Here is a 26437-nt window from a genome sequence, read left to right as displayed (position 1 = left end):
TGTGTTCGGCCTTGCGGTTCTTTTCCCTCCTGGAGCTGTCTTCGGATTGGCTCATGGAGGATGTGGGGACGCTTGGGTCCGTCCCGGGGTCCGGCACCTTGTCCTCGGCTGCGCGTTCGTCGGCTGCCTTGTTGAAGCTGTTCACGCCGATTTTGCGGGATGCTGTTTCCCTGTTTTATGCTTCCCGTCTCGCGTGTCGGCAGGCGGTGCTGGGTTCCTCCGTGGAATCTGCTTGGGCTCTGGCTCTTAGGCGTTCTTCACCTTTTTGTCCTCTCCTGTTTAGGGAGTCGGCCGTGGCGCAGTTTATTCAGGCTGCGTCGGCGGCTTGTCGTCCGATGTCGGACTTGTTGGTTTTCCGGGGGTCCCGGGGTGGGTCTTCCCGGAAAGGTCGTGCCAGGGCTCGGGGTTCCTCTCGTCGTGGTAGGCCTCTGGTGTCAGGTTTGGGGTTGGCTCCTCCTGCGGACTCTCCCTCGTCTGGTCGGCGCGGTGTTCGCGCTGTGCGGGGTTCTGGGTCTCGTAAGGGTCGCTGGCCCTTTCGCGGTTTGCCCCCTTGACGGGGCGATGGGGGGGCGGCTTGCGCTGTTCGCCCGCGCCTGGTCCCACGATTCGGGGGCCTTTCGGGTCGTGTCTCGTGGCCTGCGGTGGCGTTGGGGGGCCGTGGCTGGCAGGGCAGGTTTCTTCCCCTACGCTCTGTCGAGTCGTCTTGGAGTGGGTACGCTTGGGCATCGTCGAAACGGCGTCGTCCCTCAGATGGGTTTCCCGTCTGTTTCCGGTTCCGAAACGGGACTGCGGGGACCTGCGGTTCATTCTGGACTTGTCCCGTCTGAACCCCTGGGTTCATTGCCCCTCCTTTCGGATGACTACGCTGTCTCAGGTTCGGCTCCTCTTGGAGCCGGGTGCTTGGATGGTGTCCCTGGACCTCCGGGACGCTTATTGGCATGTCCCGATTCATCCGCGGTTCAGGGACTGGCTCGGTTTTGTTGTGGGGCGTCTGAGTTACCGCTTTCGTTGTCTCCCGTTCGGGTTGAACCTGGCACCTCGCGTGTTCACGCGCCTTACACGGGTTGTGGTGGCTCGTTTGCGTCTCCTAGGTGTTCGGGTGTTGGCCTACCTCGACGACTGGCTGGTTTGGGCTCCCAGCCAGTCAGCTTGCTTGCTAGCCAGGGATTTGGTTCTTTCCCAGCTCGCCAAGTTCGGGTTCTTGGTGAACTTGAGGAAGTCTCATCTGGTTCCCTCTCAGGTTCGGACTTGGCTGGGTCTCATTTGGGACTCTCGAACCGCCTCCTTGTCTCTCCCTCCTGAGTCTCTCCTGCGGCTGCGGTCCCGCCTTCGTCTGTTTCTGGAGGGCCCTCGGGTCACCCGGCGGTTGCTCGAGGGGCTGTGCGGGAGCCTGAACTTCGCGATGGTGGTCTACCCGCCGGGTCACCTGGAACTAATATACACCTGGAAGATACTGGAGGACCAAGTACCAAATCTACACAGTAAAATAACAACGTACTGGAGTGAACGACATGGAAGAAAATGTAGAATAGAACCAGTGAAGAGCAGAGGTGCCATAGGCACAATCAGAGAACACTGTATAAACATCAGAGGTCCGCGGTTGTTCAACGTCCTCCCAGCAAGCATAAGAAATATTGCCGGAACAACCGTGGACATTTTCAAGAGGAAACTAGATTTATTTCTCCAAGGAGTGCCGGACCAACCGGGCTGTGGTGGGTATGTGGGCCTGCGGGCCGCTCCAAGCAACAGCCTGGTGGACCAAACTCTCACAAGTCGAGCCTGGCCTCGGGCCGGGCTTAGGGAGTAGAAGAACTCCCAGAACCCCATCAACCAGGTATCAACCAGGGTCGGGTTTGGCTTCGACGGCTGTTCTGGTTCCTTCGGGGTTCCCCCTTCCGCCTCTCTCGCGATCGCAGAGTTCGGCCCCCGGGGGCCTTGCGTCGGTTGCTGCGTCACCGGCTTCCTATTCGGGTTTTTCGGGGTTCAGTGCTTTGGCGCCTACCCGAGCCCTCGCTCGATGTGTACACGGATGCGTCGTCTCTCGGCTGGGGTTTTGTGACCAGTGCTCACCAGGCCGGCCAGGGGCGTTGGGATCCGTCCTTCCGTCGAGCTCACAGCACGGTGCGGGAGTTCGTGGCAGTGTGGTTTGCTCTGGGGAGGGTTCGGGTGGCCCGCGGATCGACGATTCGGCTCCATTCGGACTGCTCTCCGGTGGTTCATTGCCTGAACCGCGGGGGTTCGATGTGGTCCTTGTCTCTTTGGGGTTGGTCGCTTCGGGTGACTCGTCTGCTGAGTTCTCGGGGTTTGGCTCTCCTGGCGGTTCACGTCCGGGGCGTGTCCAATGTCTTGGCCGACGCCCTGTCTCGCTTCGTTCCCCTCTCCACAGAGTGGACGGTCAACGACGAGTCCTTCCGTTGGCTTTGTCAGACGTTCGGGTGCCCCGAAGTAGACCTCTTCGCGTCGGCGTGGTCGCGGCGTCTTCCTGTTTATGTGGCACCCTTCCCCGATCGCGAGGCCGTCGGGGTCGATGCCTTTCGGCTAGACTGGTCGAGGTGGGGGTTCCTGTACCTCTTTCCCCCGGTTCGGCTGTTGCTCCAGGTCCTGACTCGCTTAGAGACTTACCAGGGGAGAGTTGTCCTTCTGGCCCCTTGGTGGCCGGCCCAGCCTTGGTTTCAGGCGCTGGTTGCTCGGTGTCCGAACCCGAGGGTTTTCCCGCGGCTCCGCCTCTTTCAGCAGATCGGGCCGGTCCGTCACGTGGCTGGTTCGATCTTCTCCTCGAGTCTTCGCGTATGGTTTTTTTGACTCGAGTCTATCATCATCTCTATGGTGATCAGGTGGCCTCCTTGTTGGTGTCCCACCTGAGGGCTTCTTCTCGGCGGCAGTATGAAGTTTCCTGGCGGTCCTTCCGTTTCTTTTTGCGTCTTCGTCGTGTTAGCTCCTTGTCTGTTCGGGTGGTCTTGTCCTTCCTCTCGTGGTTGTTTCAGGACCGTCATCTTATGCCTAACACTGTCGCTTCGTATCGTGCGGCGATGGCGGAGCCGCTTCAGCTTGCTTTCGGTATCGATGTTACGTCTGCGCCGTTTCGCATGCTGTCTCATGCATTGTTTCACCTCCGGCCTGCTCATGCGTCGCCTGAGCCGTCCTGGTCTTTGGACAGAGTGCTCGCTTTCCTTTCATCTCCTCGTTTCGTTGTGGCCCCTTCGGTCCAGGATTGTTTTTCCAAGGCACTTTTCTTGTTGGCTTTGGCCTCTGGGGGTCGGGTAGGGGAGCTTCATGCTCTCCTCCGGCGCAGGGGTTTCTGCTCTTTTGGTCGTGGTGATTGTTTTGTTCGTTTGCAGCCGTCTCCTTTTCTGGCGAAGAATGAGACTGCTGCGTTCCGGAGGGGTCCATGGGTGGTTGATGCTTGGTTGGTCAGGCCGGGGGTGCATCATGTTTTGTGTCCGGTTGCGGCGCTTCGCCGTTATTTGCGCGCCACAGCTTCTGTGTCCAGGGACGCGCTGTGGGTTGATCCGGTTTCCCTTCTTCCCTGTTCGCGGGTTCGGGTCTCTCAGGTCGTCCGCAGGGTTATTAGGTCCAGCCAGCCTGCGGTCTATCCCCGTGCCCATGACGTTCGTAAGTTCGCGGCTCTTGCTGCCGTCTTTGGGAATATGTCTTGGTCTGATATTCGGGCGCGGGGATTTTGGCGGTCGAACAGGGTCCTGGCTGCTCGTTACCTTGTGAATGTCCTTGGGCCTCGTCGGGCCTGTGTTGCTTTGGGTCGGCGGTTGCAGTCAGTTGTCTCGGCTTCGAGTTGAGGGGTGAGCGACGACTGCCTCCCGGGTAAGTCCCTCTTTTTTCTGTCTGTGGGTAGTTAGCTCCGGGGAGCCGACGGGGCTCCCCCCAGAAAACCAGCGTTGAATGTAATGAAACGCCATTTTCTGGGTGAGTCCCGGAGGCTCCCCGGCATCCCTCCCTCCCTCCGGTCGGCGGTTTTTCGCGTTTTTGACATCCAGCCTCAAGAACTGAGGTGTGGGTAGCCGGCGCGGGGGTCTGGGGCTCCCCCTTCCCCCTCCTGGGGAGGGGGAAGCTGCGCAGACAGTGGCGCTGCGGTGTGTGACGTCACACTAGTTTGCTTGTTTTCGGTTGGGGAGTTCTATCCACTAGTTCGGTTTTTGGTAGCAATTTTAACCAGAATAGGGGTTTGTTTTGGGGCGCTTACCTTTCTGGGTGCCTGTTCCGGTCGATGGCAGACATAGAATGCTTCCAACTACATGCGGGCTTCTATAGGCCATTGCTCCCCTTGCCTCTCTGAGGTTGTCTATTCCCCCCATTATGTTGCGGTCATATTGAGTTCCCCACATGCCTTTTTGTTGTTTTCCTCGAGAATTTTCCCCTCGTCTCATCAACCTGATGGTGGAGGTGGTGGCGGAAGTTATAATAATGGATGGAATAGGTGGAAGTGGTGGAGAATGTGCTAGAGATGATGTTGGAAGTGGTGGTCTGAGAAAGTGGTGGAAAAAAATGGTGGACTATTAGGAGGCGATGCAGCCAGTGGAAGTGGTAGAGGAAAGTAGTAGAACAAGTGATGATCAGTGCTTGCCTGTCACTGACTACAAGGAAGCAAGATCAAACCTTTTGTTCCTGATCTTTAGTGATCCCCAATTACCTACAAGGACTGTGGTGCCAGTGCCTGAATGTTGTTCAGCTTGACAGTTTCTGATCCAGATACTTGAAATATGACACAGTAGATCTTAAGGAGCAACCAAATTATGCTGTCCAGAAAAATTATATACCCCATGAGCTATGCAGTATACTGTACTGCAAATGTTAAAATTTAATAGTAAGAAGTATTTATCTTACCTGTTCTGTTGCCTTTTGTTTTCCTTCAAGAATCTTGTGAATAGCTGGAATAACAAATGCTCCAGTCTTGCCGGATCCAGTCCTAGCCCTGGCCAGAACATCCTTTCCTTCCAGAATATATGGGATAGCCTTCTCTTGAATCAAGGTTGGCTCCTTCCATCCTAATCTTGCTATGGCCTTGAAACAAATCATAGGTTATTAAAAAAATTAAGATTTTTTTTTAAATGAAAGATAGAAAACTGGTAAATGTGTAACTGGTTCAGAGGATGTGAATAATAGTCCTAAGTAAATACTGTATATAATAATATACACAATACAGTATAGCATATATATTGTACATTATATTTATTTATATATATATATATATATATATATATGTCGTACCTAATAGCCAGAACGCACTTCTCAGCCTACTATTCAAGGCCCGATTTGCCTAATAAGCCAAGTTTTCATGAATTAATGTTTTTTTCGTCTACCTAACCTACCTAACCTAACCTAACCTAGCTTTTTTTGGCTACCTAACCTAACCTTACCTATAAATATAGGTTAGGTTAGGTTAGGTAGGGTTGGTTAGGTTCGGTCATATATCTACGTTAATTTTTACTCCAATAAAAAAAAATTGACCTCATACATAGAGAAAAGGGTTGCTTTATCATTTCATAAGAAAAAAATTATAGTAAATATATTAATTCATGAAAACTTGGCTTATTAGGCAAATCGGGCCTTGAATAGTAGGCTGAGAAGTGAGTTCTGGCTACTAGGTACGACATATATATATATATATATATATATATATATATATATATATATATATATATATATATATATATATATATATATATATATATATATATATATATATATATATATATATATATATATATATATATATATATATATATATATATATATGTCGTACCTAGTAGCCAGAACGCACTTCTCAGCCTACTATGCAAGGCCAAATTTGCCTAATAAGCCAAGTTTTCCAGAATTAATATATTTTCTCTAATTTTTTTCTTAAAAAATGATAAAGCTACCCATTTCTTTATGTATGAGGTCAATTTTTTTTTATTGGAGTTAAAATTAACGTAGATATATGACCGAACCTAACCAACCCTACCTAACCTAACCTAACCTATCTCTATAGGTTAGGTTAGGTTAGGTAGCCGAAAAAGTTAGGTTAGGTAGGTTAGGTAGTCGAAAAACAATTAATTCATGAAAACTTGGCTTATTAGGCAAATTTGGCCTTGCATAGTAGGCTGAGAAGTACGTTCTGGCTATTAGGTACGACATATATATATATATATATATATATATATATATATATATATGTCGTACCTAGTAGCCAGAACTCACTTCTCAGCCTACTATGCAAGGCCCGATTTGCCTAATAAGCCAAGTTTTCATGAATTAATGTTTTTTCGTCTACCTAACCTACCTAACCTAACCTAACCTAGCTTTTTTTGGCTACCTAACCTAACCTTACCTATATATATAGGTTAGGTTAGGTTAGGTAGGGTTGGTTAGGTTCGGTCATATATCTACGTTAATTTTAACTCCAATAAAAAAAATTGACCTCATACATAGTGAAAAGGGTAGCTTTATCATTTCATAAGAAAAAAATTATAGTAAATACATTAATTCAGGAAAACTTGGCTTATTAGGCAAATCGGGCCTTGAATAGTAGGCTGAGAAGTGAGTTCTGGCTACTAGGTACGACATATATATATATATATATATATATATATATGTCGTACCTAGTAGCCAGAACTCACTTCTCAGCCTACTATTCAAGGCCCGATTTGCCTAATAAGCCAAGTTTTCCTGAATTAATATATTTACTATAATTTTTTTCTTATGAAATGATAAAGCAACCCTTTTCCCTATGTATGAGGTCAATTTTTTTTTATTGGGGTTAAAATTAACGTAGATATATGACCGAACCTAACCAGCCCTACCTAACCTAACCTAACCTATATTTATAGGTAAGGTTAGGTTAGGTAGCCGAAAAAAGCTAGGTTAGGTTAGGTTAGGTAGGTTAGGTAGACGAAAAAACATTAATTCATGAAAACTTGGCTTATTAGGCAAATCGGGCCTTGAATAGTAGGCTGAGAAGTGCGTTCTGGCTATTAGGTACGACATATATATATATATATATATATATATATATATATGTCGTACCTAGTAGCCAGAACTCACTTCTCAGCCTACTATTCAAGGCCCGATTTGCCTAATAAGCCAAGTTTTCCTGAATTAATATATTTACTATAATTTTTTTCTTATGAAATGATAAAGCAACCCTTTTCTCTATGTATGAGGTCAATTTTTTTTTATTGGAGTTAAAATTAACGTAGATATATGACCGAACCTAACCAACCCTACCTAACCTAACCTAACCTATATTTATAGGTAAGGTTAGGTTAGGTAGCCAAAAAAAGCTAGGTTAGGTTAGGTTAGGTAGGTTAGGTAGACGAAAAAACATTAATTCATGAAAACTTGGCTTATTAGGCAAATCGGGACTTGAATAGTAGGCTGAGAAGTGCGTTCTGGCTATTAGGTACGACATATATATATATATATATATATATATATATATATATATATATATATATATATATATATATATATATATATATATATATATATATATATATATATATATATATATATATATATATATATATATATATATATATATATATATATATATATATATATATATATATATATATATATATATATATATATATATATATATATATATATATATATATATATATATATATATATATATATATATATATATATATATATATATATATATATATATATATATATATATATATATATATATATATATATATATATATATATATATATATATATATATATATATATATATATATATATATATATATATATATATATATATATATATATATATATATATATATATATATATATATATATATATATATATATATATATATATATATATATATATATATATATATATATATATATATATATATATATATATATATATATATATATATATATATATATATATATATATATATATATATATATATATATATATATATATATATATATATATATATATATATATATATATATATATATATATATATATATATATATATATATATATATGTCGTACCTAGTAGCCAGAACGCACTTCTCAGCCTACTATGCAAGGCCCAATTTGCCTAATAAGCCAAGTTTTCATGAATTAATTGTTTTTCGACTACCTAACCTACCTAACCTAACCTAACCTAACTTTTTCGGCTACCTAACCAAACCTAACCTATAAAGATAGGTTAGGTTAGGTTAGGTAGGGTTGGTTAGGTTCGGTCATATATCTACGTTAATTTTAACTCCAATAAAAAAAAATTGACCTCATACATAATGAAATGGGTTGATTTATCATTTCATAAGAAAAAAATTAGAGAAAATATATTAATTCAGGAAAACTTGGCTTATTAGGCAAATCGGGCCTTGAATAGTAGGCCAAAAAGTGAGTTCTGGCTACTAGGTACGACATATATATATATATGAATACTCACACCCCAGAAGTGACTCGAACCCATACTCCCAGAAGCAACGCAACTGGTAACTACAGGGCGCCTTAATCCGCTTGACCATCACGGCCGTAAAAGGAAGTGATAGCCGAGGCTATTTGAGCCACTTCCCCGACGGCAACTCGGATGGTAATCTTGGGCATAGCATTTCACCAAATCACCTCATTCTTTGGGGCACACGTGAGGAACACAAATGCGAACAAGCCTGAATGGTCCCCAGGACTATATGCGAATGAAAACTCACACCCCAGAAGTGACTCGAACCCATACTCCCAGAAACAACGCAACTGGTAACTACATGGCGCCTTAATCCGCTTGACCATCACGGCCGTAAAAGGAAGTGATAGCCGAGGCTATTTGAGCCACTTCCCCGACGGCAACTCGGATGGTAATCTTGGGCATAGCATAGTGTATAGCATAGTGTGAGTTTTCATTCGCATATAGTCCTGGGGACCATTCAGGCTTGTTCGCATTTGTGTTCCTCACGTGTGCCCCAAAGAATGAGGTGATTTGGTGAAATGCTATGCCCAAGATTACCATCCGAGTTGCCGTCGGGGAAGTGGCTCAAATAGCCTCGGCTATCACTTCCTTTTACGGCCGTGATGGTCAAGCGGATTAAGGCGCCCTGTAGTTACCAGTTGCGTTGCTTCTGGGAGTATGGGTTCGAGTCACTTCTGGGGTGTGAGTTTTCATTCGCATATAGTCCTGGGGACCATTCAGGCTTGTTCGCATTTGTGTTCCTCACGTGTGCCCCAAAGAATGAGGTGATTTGGTGAAATGCTATGCCCAAGATTACCATCCGAGTTGCCGTCGGGGAAGTGGCTCAAATAGCCTCGGCTATCACTTCCTTTTACGGCCGTGATGGTCAAGCGGATTAAGGCGCCCTGTAGTTACCAGTTGCGTTGCTTCTGGGAGTATGGGTTCGAGTCACTTCTGGGGTGTGAGTTTTCATTCGCATATAGTCCTGGGGACCATTCAGGCTTGTTCGCATATATATATATATATATATTTGCCCTCTCCTATTTCTTTCGTTTGCCTGCTTTAAGAGTCATATCAGCTCTCCCTACTGATTCTCTGAGGTACAGGGAGTCTGTTGATATATGTGGCGACCAGACCGGCCGCCAGATAAGGGAGAAATTTACATTATAAGTTGTAGGTAAGGGGAAAGTGGCGTCCTGATATAAATGAAAGAGTATCCCCTACTGCAGATATGACGTTTTGGAAGGGACGCTAGCCGTGTGCGAATTGGGTGGCTTGGGTCAATCAGAGCCCGCCGTGACGTCACCGAGTGCCCCAGGCGGCGCCAACGTCAGAGTTGACCTGACCGTGGAAGCGAGAGGACGCACCTCGGTCAGCTCACAAGGATTTGAGGCTCTACAAGCCTTTCTCAGTGGATTAGAGTTAGCCATCGCAGCCCACCTTATATATTGGAGACCCCGCGCTTCTGGGAAGCAAAAAGGAACCAAGTTTATTGAGCAAAAGAGTGCCAAACTTGGAAAATATTCGGCGACGACGCTGGACGTTGACGGCCTGGAAGGTGTGGCGGGCAGGCCTAGCTGTAACCGGATCACATCCACTGAGGGTTTTGGAAGGACGACACCGTTCCTAGGACAAGGAGCAACGCCTTGTGGAAGGGGCGAGTGTGTGAAAATAGTGATAAGCTCAGTGCCCATTGATGAAACAGGATTGGGGTAGCTGAATCTCAGGGATTGGAACGGCGACAACGTGAAGGCTTCACGACACCCGAGGACCTGTGGAACGTTCCTGGATCGTCAAGGATCGACTCAGGAAGCGTGGGAACCACACCATCGAGGGACAGGCGTCGTGAGCCAGGAATTTAAAGGTAGATCACTTTCCCTCCCATTACCCCTTGTGTGAGTAGGCTAGATAGGCCACAATATTCACTTATGTATGTGGCAATAGGACATTAATACTTTAGTAGTAGAATAGGCTGCAGGGCAACTTGTGTCCAAGACTGTTGGAAAGGACAGTATGTATGGACGGCAGGGCAGTGAAGACGAGGTGCCGACGTGGTGAAGAGGCCCTCCTGTGAGAGAGTGTGTGACTCCTGTCTTTCTGCCCAGTTGAAGGAGTGTTGGAGGTCGTGGAAGAAGAGTTGCTGACGATCTCCAGATTTATTATCCTTATTTTCATATTCATGTATTACTTGTGATTGTATGTGTGATCATGTAATTTGTGTAAGTAAATTCACACATTTTATCATTGTGTTTAAGTGTGCCTCCATTATAATATTTCTCTATGAGCATACACGAAGGTTATCATAGTACCACCTAGGGAACACCACGTTCTCTATAGAAGTTCTTATTGTCTAGAGAGTGGTAAAAACAGCACAGACTTATATAAAAGTGTACCCTTAGCCATCCGATCAGTATCAGTGCCTGAATGGTGGCAACTAGTAACGTAGAGGCTAGAGAGAGGTAAAGCCACACAGACCTTCCTGGGAGAGTACCCTGGGCCGACAGTCCAATAGCAGATCTATGGGAGTAGCAACCTTCTGGCAACAAACAATATATAATACACCCACTGAACTGCATCGCTGGGGTGCAGATATAATAACCCAGCTGGCGACCTTGTTAAGAAGAAGATAGAGAAGACAGGCGGGAAAGGACTTCCTGCAACCTTTTTGTCTGGCAGGCAAGACTCAGGGAGGTTATTGTTACAAGGTAAGCCTGAGTCTTACTGCACTCCTCCACGGGTCTAGGCCGGAACTGTTAACAGCAGTTTCCCCGTGTTTGACTGAAGGGCTTCCAGGGTGAATCAGTGGCACCCCCCTTTTGTGGTGGAAGCAAAGACCTGCGGAGGTGGGCATTGTTGGTCCTCTCCTGTGTGACCAAGGAGACTCCGGTGAATCCCGGGAGTCGGAGGGGCTGAGTATTCGGCCTTTTGAGCCCCTAGCAGCTGAGTGCTAGCAGAGCCCCGGCCCACCCCCCGTGACATATACAAGGCCCAATTTGCCTAATAAGCCAAGTTTTCCTGAATTTATATATTTTTCAATATTTTTTTCTTATGAAATGATAAAGCTATCCATTTCATTATGTATGAGTTAATTTTTTTAAACTTGAGTTAAAACTAACGTAGATAAATGACTGAACCTAACCAACCCTACCTAACCTAACCTATCTTAACCTAACCTAAACTGACACAACTACGTTAATAATTTATGTTTTTAATATAATAATAATTGAAAAATACTAATTGGAAACAATTTATTGAAAATAAAGAAAATCACTCGGCCTATTAGGCAAATCGGGAGAGCTAGGTGTCAGGGGCCCCTCAAGAGCTAGGTGTCAGGGGCCCCTCAAGAGCTAGTGTCAGGGGCCCCTCAAGAGCTAGGTGTCAGGGGCCCCTCAAGAACTAGGTGTCAGGGGCCCCCACAAGAACTAGGTGTCAGGGGCCCCCACAAGAACTAGGTGTCAGGGGCCCCTCAAGAGCTAGGTGTCATGGGCCCCTCAAGAACTAGGTGTCAGGGCCTCTCAAGAGCTAGGTGTCAGGGGCCCTCAAAAGCTAGGTGTCAGGGGCCCTCAAAAGCTAGGTGTCAGGGCTATCAAGAGCCTGTTGCCATGGTCCTTAATAACTAGGAGTCAAAAGCCCTTAACAGCTAAAAGACGGGTCACCCAATAGCTAAGAGACAGGGGCCGCAACAGCTAGAATACACAAATCCAAGATTGATTGATAAAGTTGGTTTGATAAAGGCCACCACTTACGGGCATGAATAGCCCGCAAGTGGTGGCCCTTTTGAGCCATTACCAGTATCATAGATCTGTGGAGGTGCAACTGCACCCTGCGTGACGGGAGATGTCTCCCGTGAAATCCAAGAGCCATTTCTTTACAGAAATAGACAAACACCTTACCTCCAATATCCGGTCGTCCAGGCCCATTTCATGGAATTGTATGGTCTTCTCGTCTTCCATCTCCTCGCTCATCTTTGATGGTACAGCCGGCCCAGCAAACACTGCTACACTGGGCGCCAAACAGACACTGTTCGACAGACACTGTCAGACAGACACAGACAGACTGCACAGCCCCTTCTTCTTGATAGCAGGTGCAGTTCGCATCCAGGGTTTGTCCTCCCGATAACTGCACACACAGCCGCTGGAGGGTTTGTTTACAAACTCATGAGAGGTAACATGTGCTCTTGCCTCCGCGGTTCTTATTTCCCAAACCTACAAAAATGTATATTAATTAAACTAATAAATATTGTTAATGCTAAAGACGACATATATTATATTATTGAGAAAATTTAGAGTTTTGTGCTATAAATTACACTTTATGCGTATTAGAAGATTTACAAGACTCCACATGATATAATAATAATAATAATAATAATAATAATAATAATAATAATAATAATAATAATAATAATGATAATAATAATAATAATAATAATAATAATAATAATAATAATATTTTATTCAGGAAACGGATATACATAGATGCAGAGTTACAAACATAATGTTGGATTTATAGATAGAGCTAGTACATACAATACCTGAAGCCATTACAATACAATTTCCTTCTTTATTATGCACCCCATACCCATCCCATGGGCGGTGGTGTAAAGGATTACAGAGGCATATAATCGGTTCAGGAACTGAACTCTTTAGTTCGTTTAGCTAAGCAAATAACAATGTTTGACGCAAGTTACAAAATTATCAATGTTGTATACACATGTACACACCCTCATACATACATGTACATATATATATATATATATATATATACATATACATACACATACATATCTAATCACCCACACAAATACGCACATCAATAATCTTTGTGTCACAAGTGACACAAAGAGGTGTCACAAGTGACATTACAAGAGGCTCACAACAGTCACTATACAAGGCACTTACACACAAATACACACATCAATAATCTTTGTGTCACAAGTGACACAAAGAGGTGTCACAAGTGACACAAGGCATTTAATACGCATAGCGTTTCGAGCAATAATCTGCCCAAAACGCTATGCGTGCTAGTGGCTTTACAAGAATGTAAAAACATCAATGCTATGTACTCTCATAAACTCAATGTACCGTCTTTTATATACATAAATAAATAAATAAATAAAAATACATACATACTACTTTCCACTACCAACCACATGACGGGCGGTAGTGGAAAGGCAGGCAGTCACGGTATGGGGTGCATAATAAATGAACTAAACTAAAAAAAAAAAAAACTTAATCATCAATTACATATTTTCCTGAATTTACCTAAGGGCCACCATCTCTCTAGTGGCCTCTATATGAGGACATGAATGAGCTTTGATAACCCATTGTACTTCATTAGCCTCTTAAATCTTAATTGACTTGTGTATAGAATGCAATGTAATTCCCTTCCCTTCCGGGATATCTTGAGGTTATCTTGAGATGATTTCGGGTCATTTTTAGTGTCCCCGCGGCCCGGTCCTCGACCAGGCCTCCACCCCCAGGAAGCAGCCCTTGAGAACTGACTAACACCCAGGTACCTATTTTACTGCTAGGTAACAGGGGCATAGGGTGAAAGAAACTCTGCCCATTGTTTCTCGCCGGTGCCTGGGATCGAACCCAGGACCACAAGTCTCGCGTGCTGTCCGCTTGGCCGACCGGCTCCCTATATATTATATATATATATATATATATATATATATATATATATATATATATATATATATATATATATATATATATATATATATATTGCTATTTTTTCTTTATTAAATAATAGACAATATAAAGATCATATTTAGCTATTAGGTGGACAATGGCATCAGGTGAAATGAAACGTTGCCCAAAGGTTTCTGTCACGCCGCGTGAACTATCGGTTGTGAACCCAGCAATGTTGAAAGGTCACACTCATCCTGTGAGTGGTAGTTTATTGTGCACCCCACACTCATCCTGTCAGTGGTAGTTTATTGTGCACCCCACACTCATCCTGTGAGTGGTAGTTTATTGTGCACCCCACACTCATCCTGTGAGTGGTAGTTTATTGTGCACCCCATACTCATCCTGTGAGAGGTAGTTTATTGTGCACCCACACTCATCCTGTGAGCGGTAGTTTATTGTGCACCCCATACTCATCCTGTGAGAGGTAGTTTATTGTGCACCCCATACTCATCCTGTGAGAGGTAGTTTATTGTGCACCCCATACTCATCCTGTGAGCGGTAGTTTATTGTGCACCCCATACTCATCCTGTGAGAGGTAGTTTATTGTGCACCCCATACTCATCCTGTGAGAGGTAGTTTATTGTGCACCCCATACTCATCCTGTGAGCGGTAGTTTATTGTGCACCCCATACTCATCCTGTGAGAGGTAGTTTATTGTGCACCCCATACTCATCCTGTGAGAGGTAGTTTATTGTGCACCCCATACTCATCCTGTGAGCGGTAGTTTATTGTGCACCCCACACTCATCCTGTGAGAGGTAGTTTATTGTGCACCCCATACTCATCCTGTGAGAGGTAGTTTATTGTGCACCCCATACTCATCCTGTGAGTGGTAGTTTATTGTGCACCCCATACTCATCCTGTGAGTGGTGTGTTACTGTGCATCCCATACTCATCCTGTGAGCGGTAGTTTATTGTGCACCCCACACTCATCCTGTGAGAGGTAGTTTATTGTGCACCCCATACTCATCCTGTGAGTGGTAGTTTATTGTGCACCCCATACTCATCCTGTGAGTGGTGTGTTACTGTGCATCCCATACTCATCCTGTGTGGTGTGTTACTGTGCATCCCATACTCATCCTGTGTGTGGTGTGTTACTGTGCATCCCATACTCATCCTGTGTGGTGTGTTACTGTGCATCCCATACTCATCCTGTGTGTGGTGTGTTACTGTGCATCCCATACTCATCCTGTGTGTGGTGTGTTACTGTGCATCCCATACTCATCCTGTGAGTGGTAGAGCAAAAGATGTTCAGAGCGCACAAATGGTCTTAATCTGAATCCAATGGGTATTTTTACAGTTTTCTATAATTTATCTGAGCACTTTATATATATAATTACAATACTATACCTAGTATAGGAGAGTACAGCTTGCACTGTAACTGTTAATTATGTCAATGCAATATTATACGTTGCAGTTGAGTCGTCTTGGTATTACTTAGCATATATTCAACATTAGATTTTGCACGGTAATAGAGGTGACTCTGTGACTTAGAGCTCCATAGCTTCTACATTCATTATACATGTTTTCCTTTTTTTGGATGCTGTAAGAATTTCAGATATTTTATATCAATAAAGTGATATTCCATTGCATTCAATGTATGTTTAAATCTATCCTTTACTAGTCCGATTTTCAGGCAGAATAAGATGAACAGTGTATCTTCGTTTAAGGTGATCAGTCCAGCAACCAGAAGGCCTGGTCGACGACCGGGCCGCGGGGACGCTAAGCCCCGGAAGCACCTCAAGGTAGGGATATAAGCCTAAAATATATATATGCACAGGCTGCCTGTCCCCAGACAAAATGCATTATAAATAAATGAGCCAGATAGAGTGGAAATATTTTTGTCATTGTCAGGAAAGTGAAGAAATTATAATGGAATGCACTATATATGTGGATATCATTTGCGATGGTTCATTGAGAAGTATATTGTGATATATTGTAACGAAAATGTGAGGTTTACCATTTGAGTAGCAAGACATATTGGCATAAATTTATATTACAAATTACTAATCACATCACGGCTTTACCAAACGCAGTCCATGTTCAACAAGTTATTCATAATTGTCTAGTATATCTGAAGCCCGCTGAGAGAGAGAGAGAGAGAGAGAGAGAGAGAGAGAGAGAGAGAGAGAGAGAGAGAGAGAGAGAGAGAGAGAGAGAGAGAGAGAGAGAGAGAGAGAGAGAGAGAGAGAGAGAGAGAGACAGAGAGAGAGAGAGAGAGAGAGAGAGAGAGAGAGCTATCCTAGTGAAAGACTGTAATTGAGAGGGATACAGGATACAGGTGCATTTACTGACAACTAGTGCGATAGAATAAAGAGAGACCAAGAGACTTCTCGCAATATATAGTTCATACCACAGGCATAATGAGCTTCCGGTACTTGTCTGTTCTTAATATATCTTTAGTGTTTATAAATTTATACAGAATATTCTTCTCCAAGACTCACACATCGCAGACAACATAACAAAAGCCCAACACCACGTCAGTATTGATATTTCAATAATTTTCGTGTTAATAAAAGGGGTAATGTTTAAGCTCATGTTTGGAAAATGTTTTATAGTACCAGTTATATTGGTTTTCATTGACGTTTCTGAATGACATCTCATTTTATCATAAATATCATCAAGAATTTTGTATTAAGAAGACTTTTTCTCAAACAGGTCACCACGTGCTGTCCTGTTTTGATCATAAGTCAGTTACCTCCCATAATTCCATAGAGTTTTGTTCACTAATTATAAAGATAACACAATTGTTAAGTATGGAAACTGGAGTTATGACAGTGATTGAAGAAAACAAGTCAAATAAACATAAAAAATCGTCTTTCAGAATGCTAATTTATATATATAAAAATTCCAGTATTGGGAGGAAAAGATGAAATAATTGGACGAAAGTGTAAGAAACATTGGTTGTTGTGGTGACGTCACAATCAATAGGGTCTGGAGCGTGTGTTGCAGGAGCCGCCCGGCCGCCCCGCGCGCCCTCACACCCTCACTTGTTTCCTTATGTCGTAAACACCGCAAAATGTGCTTTATATAAATTTCTCCCATCTCTTTTATCTCTTTCCCGGAGGTATATACATTGAGTTTAAATTTTCTGGGAGAGATAATTTTATTATTGAAGGTAATGTAGTTTGATTTTGATAGAGAGTTGAGGATAATAAGTGAGAAATATTGGCGGGGTTTGTGGGATCACGGGTTTACGACAGTGGTTTTGCGGCCCTTCAGTATCTCACGACCCAACATGGCGGACAGTGTTCCTTCCGTCTCCCTCCGCCTACTGAGAATCTGATTTCCTCATATTTCGGACACAGCTTTGGTGAGGAGTGTATGTAATGTTGAGGGTGTAGTGCCAGGGAATGTTGGAGAAGTATTTGAGGTGCCGGCACGCCGCCACTCTCCTCCAACACCACCTCCAACACTCCTCCCTGCCTCGCTCTCCACCCTCCGCCCGATACTCGTACTTTGTCTTAATTAACGGCGTTCATACAGTGAGAGACGGGTCGTGGTGGATTCCCTGACATTCGCTGCTGCATAATGAATGAATGTGTAATACCAAAGATCGCTTTGGGGCACATTGGTGCCAGAAAATAGTGGTTAAATAAGTGAATGTTTATGGTGGTGAGTTTAGCGTGTGTTGCAGGAGCGGCCGTGCCAGCCTCCGCTGCACATGGGTCATTCCATACACTATTTTCTCCGATGTCACCCTCCCATCTCGGCCTTCAGCCACTGCCCCGCCTTCGTCAGAGTCGTGGCCAGGGGGTGGGAGGGTGGATGATGGCTGGTGTAGCTGGGCATGAGGCCTGGTGAGGAAATGTGGCATCTGGTGCAGGGTGACCTGCACTCCGGTGTCGGCCCTTGACACCATGTTAACCCTCCCGTGTGTGGCTCCTACACTGTGTCAGGAAGGTGGTGTTAGGGCTGGCATGAGAGGTGTGGCTCAGGCCGGAGGTCACACCTGCCTCCTCCTCCTCCTCCACATGTAACTCGTAACACCATTTCCCCCCAAAAAATAATAATAAAATATAAATTAAAAAATCTAAAAATTTATTCATGGATGTGAAAATAAACTAATATACAGTACTTATAACTTTTTGTTATACTGTAGGATACAGTCATAAGGACTGTCTACTGTCTATTCTAAATAAGTCGGTTTAAATCCGTCAGGAAGTTTTCCCTGAGGACCACTAACACTACTAGCCTCAATGGTAGCTGATGGCTTGTCAAAAGTACCCCTCCCCTATTTGCCCTGATGTTTTTTCCCAGCTGTATTTTAAAATTTAAGAGTTGGCATTTATGGTTTAGGCCTGACAGCTGAATGGACAGTGCTTCGGAGTAGGCCTGATGGGCCTGACAGCTGAATGGACAGTGCTTCGGAGTAGGCCTGACGGGCCTGACAGCTGAATGGACAGTGCTTTGGAGTTAGGAGTTGTAGTCCTGAGGTTGCGGGTTTGATCCCCGGTTGAGGCAGAAACAAATGGGTAGAGTTTCTTTCACCCTAATGCCCCCTGGCCTGGTCAAGGACTGGGCTGCGGGGATGCTAAGCCATGAAATCGTCTCAAGATAGGTGGCAACAACAAACGATTGCGGCTCCACCACTTGGGCTGGACGGTAGGGCGACGGGTTTCGCTTCACGCAGGTCGGCGTTCAATCCCCGACCGTCCAAGTGGTTGAGTACCATTCCTTCCTCCCTGTCCCATCGCAAATTCTTGTCATGACCCCCTTCCCAGTGCTATATAGTCGTAAGGGCTTGGCGCTTTCTCCTGATAGTTCCCTCCCATGTGCCTTACAGCTGAGTGGATAGCGCTTCAGATTCGTAGTCCTGAGGTTCCGGATTTGATCTCCGGTGGAGGCAGAAACAAATGGGCATAGTTTCTTCCACCCTGATGCTCCAGTTCACCTGGTAGTAAATAGGTACCTGGGAGTTGTTACAGCTGTTACGGGCTGCTTCCTGGGGTTGTGAAACAAAAGGGAGGCCTGATCGAGGACCGGGCTACCGGGACGCTAAGCCCCGAAATCCTCTCAAGATAACCTCCCCGACTTGTTTGTGTAACATTTAACTTTTCAAAGAAGTCTGGATCAACATTCTCCAAATTGTTCGGTATTTTTAAGGTTTCGATGATATCTGCCTTGTCATGCCTGGTTTGCAGTGTTGTTAACCCTGAGGTGAACAACACTGCAACACAACCCTCATTCCTGGTATGAAAGTTGACTTAGTTCTGGGGTGGTTTTTGTTGTCTGGTGTTGCATCCTCCACCACCAGAGATTTATGCAGTTCAATCACCACCTTAGTTTTCTTAAAGTCAAAGATATACCTTATTATATCTAGGGTTTAGTTAGCATTTTGTACTACTGCTGCTACCTGTTGTGCAACTTTCAGTGAATGTTGTATTTTGACTCTTAAGGCCCTTTTCTTCAAACTGCTGCATGGTAATGTTATCAATTAAGTAGTTGTTACATGGGTTGTTGTGCCTCACATGTAAAGTCTTGTATTTTTCTATGTTAAAAAGCATTTGCCAGTCTTCTGATCATTTATGGAGTTCATGGAGATGAGCATACAATAGTTTATTTTTGCATTGAAGGATGACAAATTTAATCCATGGAATTTGGAAGCTTCCTTTATGAAGAAAGATTAATGAAGCTTCATTTACATTCCATACGAAGATGAAAAGTAATGGGCGACATTACTTTTCAGTAATGGGTGACATGATTGAAGTACAGTACTGTATATAAATAGATGAAAGGGAATATAAAAAAGTGTTAAATATATAGACACAAACTATCATATAAAACACTGGATACATATTGGATAAGTTTAGAGGAAAGGTTTGGGTAAATATTTGTTTAGGAATAGGGCTGTTTATTTATGGCACCACAAATAACCTGGTATAAATTGATGTGAATTGTTTAAAGTAAAGATTAGATTTGTAGTAATGAGATTGGTTGGTTATAATTAGGAGCCACTTCTCATGGGCCAATATGCCCTTTGCAGTTTCTTTATTTTCATGTTATGATAGATTGCTCCCTCAATTTACAGTAGGTTGGTTGAAAGTTTGGCGTCACTGAATGGTCCATTATGTTACTGTATTATCAAATTGTGAAATCTGGACCTTTCCATGCATACTGCTTAATAGAGCATTTGCTCCATGCAACTTATGGATAGGGTTTTGATCCATAAAAATATGTTTTGCAGTCTCGAGATTATTTAGAAAAACTTTGAGTAATGTACCTAACCTTCCTTAAGGTGTTAAGTAATTATCAAAAGAAGGCACCAAGCCAGGGAAAGTATGTAGAGCCTGAAGGTGGTGCTGAATTTGATTACATGTTCAAATATTGCTTCTTGGCTTGTATGGTACTGTACAGCTGTATACCCCTAATAGCCTGTATCCAAGTACAGTACAGTACTGTACTGTCATAGATCTGTATACTCCGTGGTGTGGTAAGACACTCGCCTGGCGTTCCACGAGCGCTTTGTCATGGGTTTGTATCCTGGCCGGGGAGGATTTACTGGGTGCAAATCCTTAACTGTAGCCTCTGTTTAACTCGACAGTAAAATGGGTACTTGGTTGTAACAACGATTCTTCGTGGGGGTCGTATTACAGGGACTTGCCCGAAACACTACACGTACTAGTGGCTGTACAAGAATGTAACAACTCTTGTATCTCAAAAAAAAAAAAAAAAAAAAAAAAAAATCCTCTTATGTCTATATCTAACATGTCCACAAACCTCTTTTATTGGTTCATATATATTCAGATTTTTTTTTTTTTTAAATACTCCTGAGAAAGTGGCATGCATTTTACAGTATAACTCGCATTCGAAAGTAGCATGGAATACTCGCCTGATGGTCACAGACTTAAATGGGCTTTACTGGGACAAATGCAACTCTTCAGAACCTACCCCAATCACCAATTTTATCTGATGTTTTTTCAGTTATTTAATAGTTACCGGGTTTCCTTGAGTTGGTTTCAAGGATCAATGTTCTTGTGGTTTGGTCTCTGACTGCATCTCCTGGATGATTTTTTGGTCAACCAGGCTGTTGGACACCACTGCACATAGTTTGGCATGTGGATGACAGTGTTTGATTGTTCAAATATAGTTTGGTGGAGTTTATCATGTTTACTCTTTAACACAGAGCTTTGCTAATAATGCCCCATATAAGCATGTTGAAGACTGTTCAACACACTTGCACTAGACTTAAGGGGCATAACTGGCTGACTCCTCGCAGTGTTCAAGAGAGAGAACTTGATAAACACCTCCAAAAGATACCTGATCAAGCAGGCTGTGATTCATACATCAGGCTGTGAGCATCTGCGTCCAACAGCCTGGTTGACCAGTCCATGAACAAGGAGGCCTGGTTGAGGACTGGGCCATGGTGGCGTTGAGCCCTGAAATCATCGCGAGATAACTGCAAGGTTAGGTATACTTGGAGGGAGGGTGGTTGTTAAACAGCCTTGGACTCTTGCAATATTTATGGATTTGTTTTTGAGTGTGTATGGTGCTCTTACTCTGAGCCCAGTCCCTCTTAGCATTTAGATATAAATTGTGATGTATCTCACATCTGCACTCCAGGGAGTATAATTTGAGTGATTTTAAGCAGTTCTAATAATATATGTTTTTTGTTGAGTTACTCTGAGCAGTAAACGTTTTCTACACAGTCTAAAGGTCAGCAAATTCAGGTTTAACTTGGACTGTTTGTGTGCAACAATATTCCACCTTACATAGTACAGTACTGTACTAGTGATCTCAAGAATTCCATCATTAGTTTGAATTCATTAATAGGTTTTTGTTATCCAACCTATAGTTTTTTTTGCAGTTGACAGCAACTTTTTAGTGTTCTTTTAAAAGTAGGATCTTCTGACATGATAACTTCCAGGTCTTAAACGTTTGATGTTGAAAAGTCTTTGATTTATTGGGATTTGTGGAACCCATTACTGCGTGACATGGTAGAGGTAGAATCCCTTGATTGTTTCAAGCGTAGGGTAGATATATATACTGTACTGTACATATAAATATATATGAATGAGATTGGGTGGATATAAATAGGAGCTGCCTCGTATGGGCCAATAGGCCTTCTGCAGTTACCTTCATTCTTATGTTCCTGATACAGTTTAACATGGACTAGTTATCTTGATGATTTCGGGGTTTAGTGTACCTGCGGCTCGGTCCTCGACCAGGCCTCCACCCCCAGGAAGCAACCCGTGAGAGCTGACTAACTCCCAGGTGCCTATATACTGCTAGGTAACAGGGGCATCAGGGTGAAAGAAACTCAGCCCATTGTTTCTTGTCGGCGCCTGGGATTGAACCCGGGACCACAGGATCATGCATCCCGTGTTCTGTCCGCTCAGCCACTGGCTACGACTAAAATTTAAATTACTGTAGCTGTGTATGTGTGTGGATATGAGTGACTGAAGAACACAAACTTTTATCTGTTAAAAGTCAAATATGGTCAGCAATGTGTATATTTATTGGATTAATTTTATCAAAATAATTTTCATTTTGTGATAACATTACCTTGTACTGCAGTGTGTTGAGCAGGAAGCAGACATCATGGAGGAACAACAGCTGTTCGTAATTTCTCCAGATTGTGAAGAACTCACGCTTATGGATACTGAGTAAGTGTGTTATAAAAATATTACATTATGCATTTATTTATGTATTTATTTTGTTTGTTGATTAGGATTTGTCATTTGTGGAGCTTATAGTTTACCTAGCAGAATAAATGTACTAATTACTGTATAGGTCTGTTTGGATTATTAGGTCTTAATTTAAATATCCTATACAGTACAGTACTTGCGTGGTTTGTTCATATCCTATAATTCTCAAAGGCTGGCAGTCTGATCCTGCCTTGTCAGTCCACACATGGCCTTACATATGGTCATAATTTACATTATAATATTAATCAGTAGCAGGTAACTGAAACTCTTCACAACTACCAGCCTGAAAGCTGATACTTCAGGTTGTAAGTCTCCAGTTGCTACTTGATCAGTTATGAACACACAAGAAATGTATACAACCTACAGGTTTATGAACCAGTTATATCTGAAACTGTATTGTTGCCATTACTATGTTATTCTAGGGGTGGAATCTTGGTGGAACAAGGACCATTTTCAATAACTATCCCATCTGGACAGCAGCCACAGCAGCAGAGTCAGCAGCAAGTCATTTACACCCAACCACAGCAGGTTAGTGACTGTAGCTTGTGTTCTTGTGTGGCTTGAGGGAGCAGGGGGATTGCTGGTTTAGGCTAGACATAATAAACTTGGGCATATCTTGTACTGTTTTTCACTGCATGCGTTGTGCTTACTCTCATCACTTTTGTCTTTGGGATTAATTTTTGTTTACAAGTGTCAATATGATATAAGGCTTTTTGTTCTCTATTCTGTTTTTCCTTCTTTAACTTTATAAAAAATGAGGAGTTTAAAGTTCAGATGAGAGGCTCCTTTCAGAATTTGTCTCGGTCACTCCCTTAGGAAAGTTTAACTTCTGCAGGGCCCTAACACCTCTAGCCAGGTGCCAGAACATTCTCCATCTTTTCCCTAAGCCATTGGGATCTTTGCAAATGTTTCAGCAAACCACGAGGAGGAAAAGCAACTGGAGAATTCTCAAATCTCTGATCATTAAAAGATTTATTTCTTTACATTTAGCAGAAGAAAGAATCAATTTCTCTACAGACTTTGCCTTCTTTATAAGCCTCAGCCAACTCATTGCTCCCTTAGACAATATTTAACACAGATGGATAAAAAAAAGTCACTAATAGAGAAAAAAGGTCCTGATGGGAAGACATGTGGGGGCCCAGCCTCTCTTCTTCAACATATTAAAAACTAGTTGGAAGAGATCCAACCCGTTTGCGCACACACTGACACACAAGAATGGGTAATGAGGCAAGTAGTTCCAGGCAGTGCTGCAGTTCATCATGCAAAGGCCCCTGAAAGTCAGAGGAAGGCATGGCAGACAATTTCTTGAAGTTTGCAAACTTATATAGCTTATTGGCCTGGGGGAACACCCTCTGGTTGGTTAAGCTTTCCAAGTCTGTAGAGAAACTTGAGACAGATTGGCCTGAGCACACCAGCATATGATTCAAGAATTAAGGAGCAGAGCAATGGAAGATGGACGAGATGAAAATGCAGGTACTAACAAAGCTGACACAAGACATGATTAAGAGACAGTTGAAGAAATCAAGCTACACTAGTACTGTGTGTTAGGTGGGAGGAAAACATAGAAGAAGATCATAGCACTGTCAAATGAGACCCCAGGATGAGCTTAGATCTAAAAACATTGCATCACAACTGAATTTCCAAGAACACACGAGTGTACCTCCTGCACCTAAATATGTGATAAGGTCCATAGATAACTGCAAGAAAAAGGTGCTTCTTAACCACCGTGCTGCGCAGAGTTTGTGAAATTTCCCCTGTGCGCATGAAATAAAGTGTTCCCCAAATATTCTTTTTTCTTCATAAAAGGATAAATTTCCTTCCCTGATCATGTCTGTGTAAAAATAAATACCAAATTCCACTTACTTTGGGTGTGGGGAACGTGGACAAGGTGCGCTGTGACGTCATCGGGGCCTGGTCGCCCGTGCATGAATCGCCCAGACATGGTCGCGCGGACCATTCAAGCACCGGGTGTTGCCACAAATATATTTTCAATTATTTGTTCTGTGTATTTCCAATGCAGTTTTATTTTTTATTTTTTTTTATCGTATATGATTCATATTTGTGTCCTTTACAATATGTATACAGTAGAACGTTCATAATGTTCCATGGTACTGTGATACGTTTGTCAGTAATGTGTCCACAATAAATGTTTATTGTTGCAATATTACTTGTTAAAAATTCACTAAAATTACAATATGTACAGTTTCACACACTATTTACACAGTAACACACTATATATCACGCTCAGTACTTCAGAAGTGAATAATAATCAACGAAGTAGTCCATGGTACACAGTGTGACTTCGCTCTCATTGCACCAGGTACAGATAAATTTTCACTACCATTTTCTTCATTCTGTGTGCTTGTAAATAACGCACTTACGTACACCCATGGCTATAGTACTTGTAGATTGTATGTAGCCAAGTTTGTAAAACATATGGTAATATTGAAAAGATTATAGGAAAAGATCAATTTGTAAGATAGTCGTGAAAAAATCACTTTGTATGGTCCCACACAGGAAGAGATTCAGCTTGCCTCAAAGAGTGTCCATCAGTCAGGAAGAGATTCAGGTATTCTTGAAAATATCTATGGAAAACACCACCATGGAAGCCGCTAACACTGTTCATCTATGCTACTAGTATCAGATGCATCATCACTGAACGCAGAAAACGATTCATCCATGTATCGTCTAAATAAATTTGAGATAGCATAGGATTGCAAGGGTGACACTCAGAGCTACAACTGGATACGCTCGCTGTATTGTCCTCATAGGTGCAGTATCACTTGCATCCGACCTTTGTGTTAGGTCCTTATTGCACCTAGCTTCACCAATATTATGACCCTTATGTTCTTCACACAATAAGGTTTGAATTTCACCGACAGAGCGGTATCTATCAACACCGCGTTGGACAGGTATTTGGGAACCAGAGGCGCGTGCGCCACCCCATGGTTTCTCACTCAGAACTAACCCAGCTAGCAGCTCTAGGGCATTCTGGGAATTTTTTCCAAGGTGGCTGCCTCTCACTGGAGGTCCTGAGAGTCCATTTCGTACATAACCAACCTCATACACATTTAGAATGGGTACCGAAAAATCAAAAGGAGTTTTCTCGGTTGGCGCAGTTTCCCGCCGACCGAGAATACTCGGTTGGCGCAGTTAAGTGGTTAAGAGAAGAGCATTGCAACTGAAAGTGATATTGACCTAACTGAAGATAACTCTGCTCATTAAAGTTTAGTAAGGCTTATGAGATGCAAAAACTGATTAATATAAATAAGCACACAATCCACATAAGCTGACCAACCAGATGTATCTTGGAAAAGTCAGAAAGCATGTGAGGTGTGATCTTGAGCTAAGAATGTTTTATGACCAATAATGTCATCTAGTTACTGGAAAGGGTAGGGGGAGATTGATATTGGGAGCCGGGTAGTTTTGTATGTACAGTACAAGGCATTAGTTGACATTTATTTGGTCGCAAGAACTGTGTTTCTTCGAATTTTTGTTGAATGTATATAAATGTACCTTCTGGTGGTCGTTCGGGGCAGATTGAGAATTCACATGTGTGTTTCGTCTTATGGTTTATGGTTTCGTTTCATTTGCAAAGAACTTTGTTGGCGTAAAGAGAAATGATAGTCTTTTCTGACCCCTGGCTAGCAGTACTAAACCCCTGCAGGGAAGCGGTT

At 43.0% G+C, this 26437-nt stretch overlaps 2 protein-coding genes across 16 annotated transcripts in view; one reads left to right on the top strand and one right to left on the bottom strand.

The window, feature by feature from the left end:
• Positions 1-12577, bottom strand: part of Ddx56 (putative ATP-dependent RNA helicase DDX56) — a 34606-nt gene extending 22029 nt beyond the window's left edge. Inside the window, exons 1-2 of the mRNA XM_045741943.2 lie at positions 12314-12577; positions 4840-5016 (exon numbers count right to left, since the gene is read on the bottom strand). Of these exons, the coding sequence (XP_045597899.1) occupies positions 4840-5016; positions 12314-12385 (249 nt within the window). The 5' untranslated portion in view covers positions 12386-12577. The remainder of the gene's footprint in view (positions 1-4839; positions 5017-12313) is intronic.
• A 4732-nt stretch (positions 12578-17309) lies between these two features.
• Positions 17310-26437, top strand: part of LOC123757949 (uncharacterized) — a 68758-nt gene continuing 59630 nt past the window's right edge. For 13 of the 15 annotated variants that reach the window (XM_045741939.2, XM_069338782.1, XM_069338780.1 and 10 more), the window contains exons 1-3: positions 17310-17425; positions 22630-22718; positions 23183-23288. In XM_045741939.2, coding sequence (XP_045597895.2) covers positions 22654-22718; positions 23183-23288 — 171 coding nt within the window. In that variant the 5' untranslated portion in view covers positions 17310-17425; positions 22630-22653. Of the gene's footprint in view, positions 17426-17465; positions 17615-17717; positions 17913-22629; positions 22719-23182; positions 23289-26437 lie in introns of those variants that run through there. The other 2 variants (XM_045741934.2, XM_045741933.2) reach the window with 2 other exon arrangements.

The sequence above is a fragment of the Procambarus clarkii genome, chromosome 40 (genome assembly GCF_040958095.1).
Source record: "Procambarus clarkii isolate CNS0578487 chromosome 40, FALCON_Pclarkii_2.0, whole genome shotgun sequence".
NCBI lineage: Eukaryota > Metazoa > Arthropoda > Malacostraca > Decapoda > Cambaridae > Procambarus > Procambarus clarkii.
Note: the sequence above shows the minus strand (reverse complement) of the source record. Positions and strands in the feature narration are given on the sequence as shown.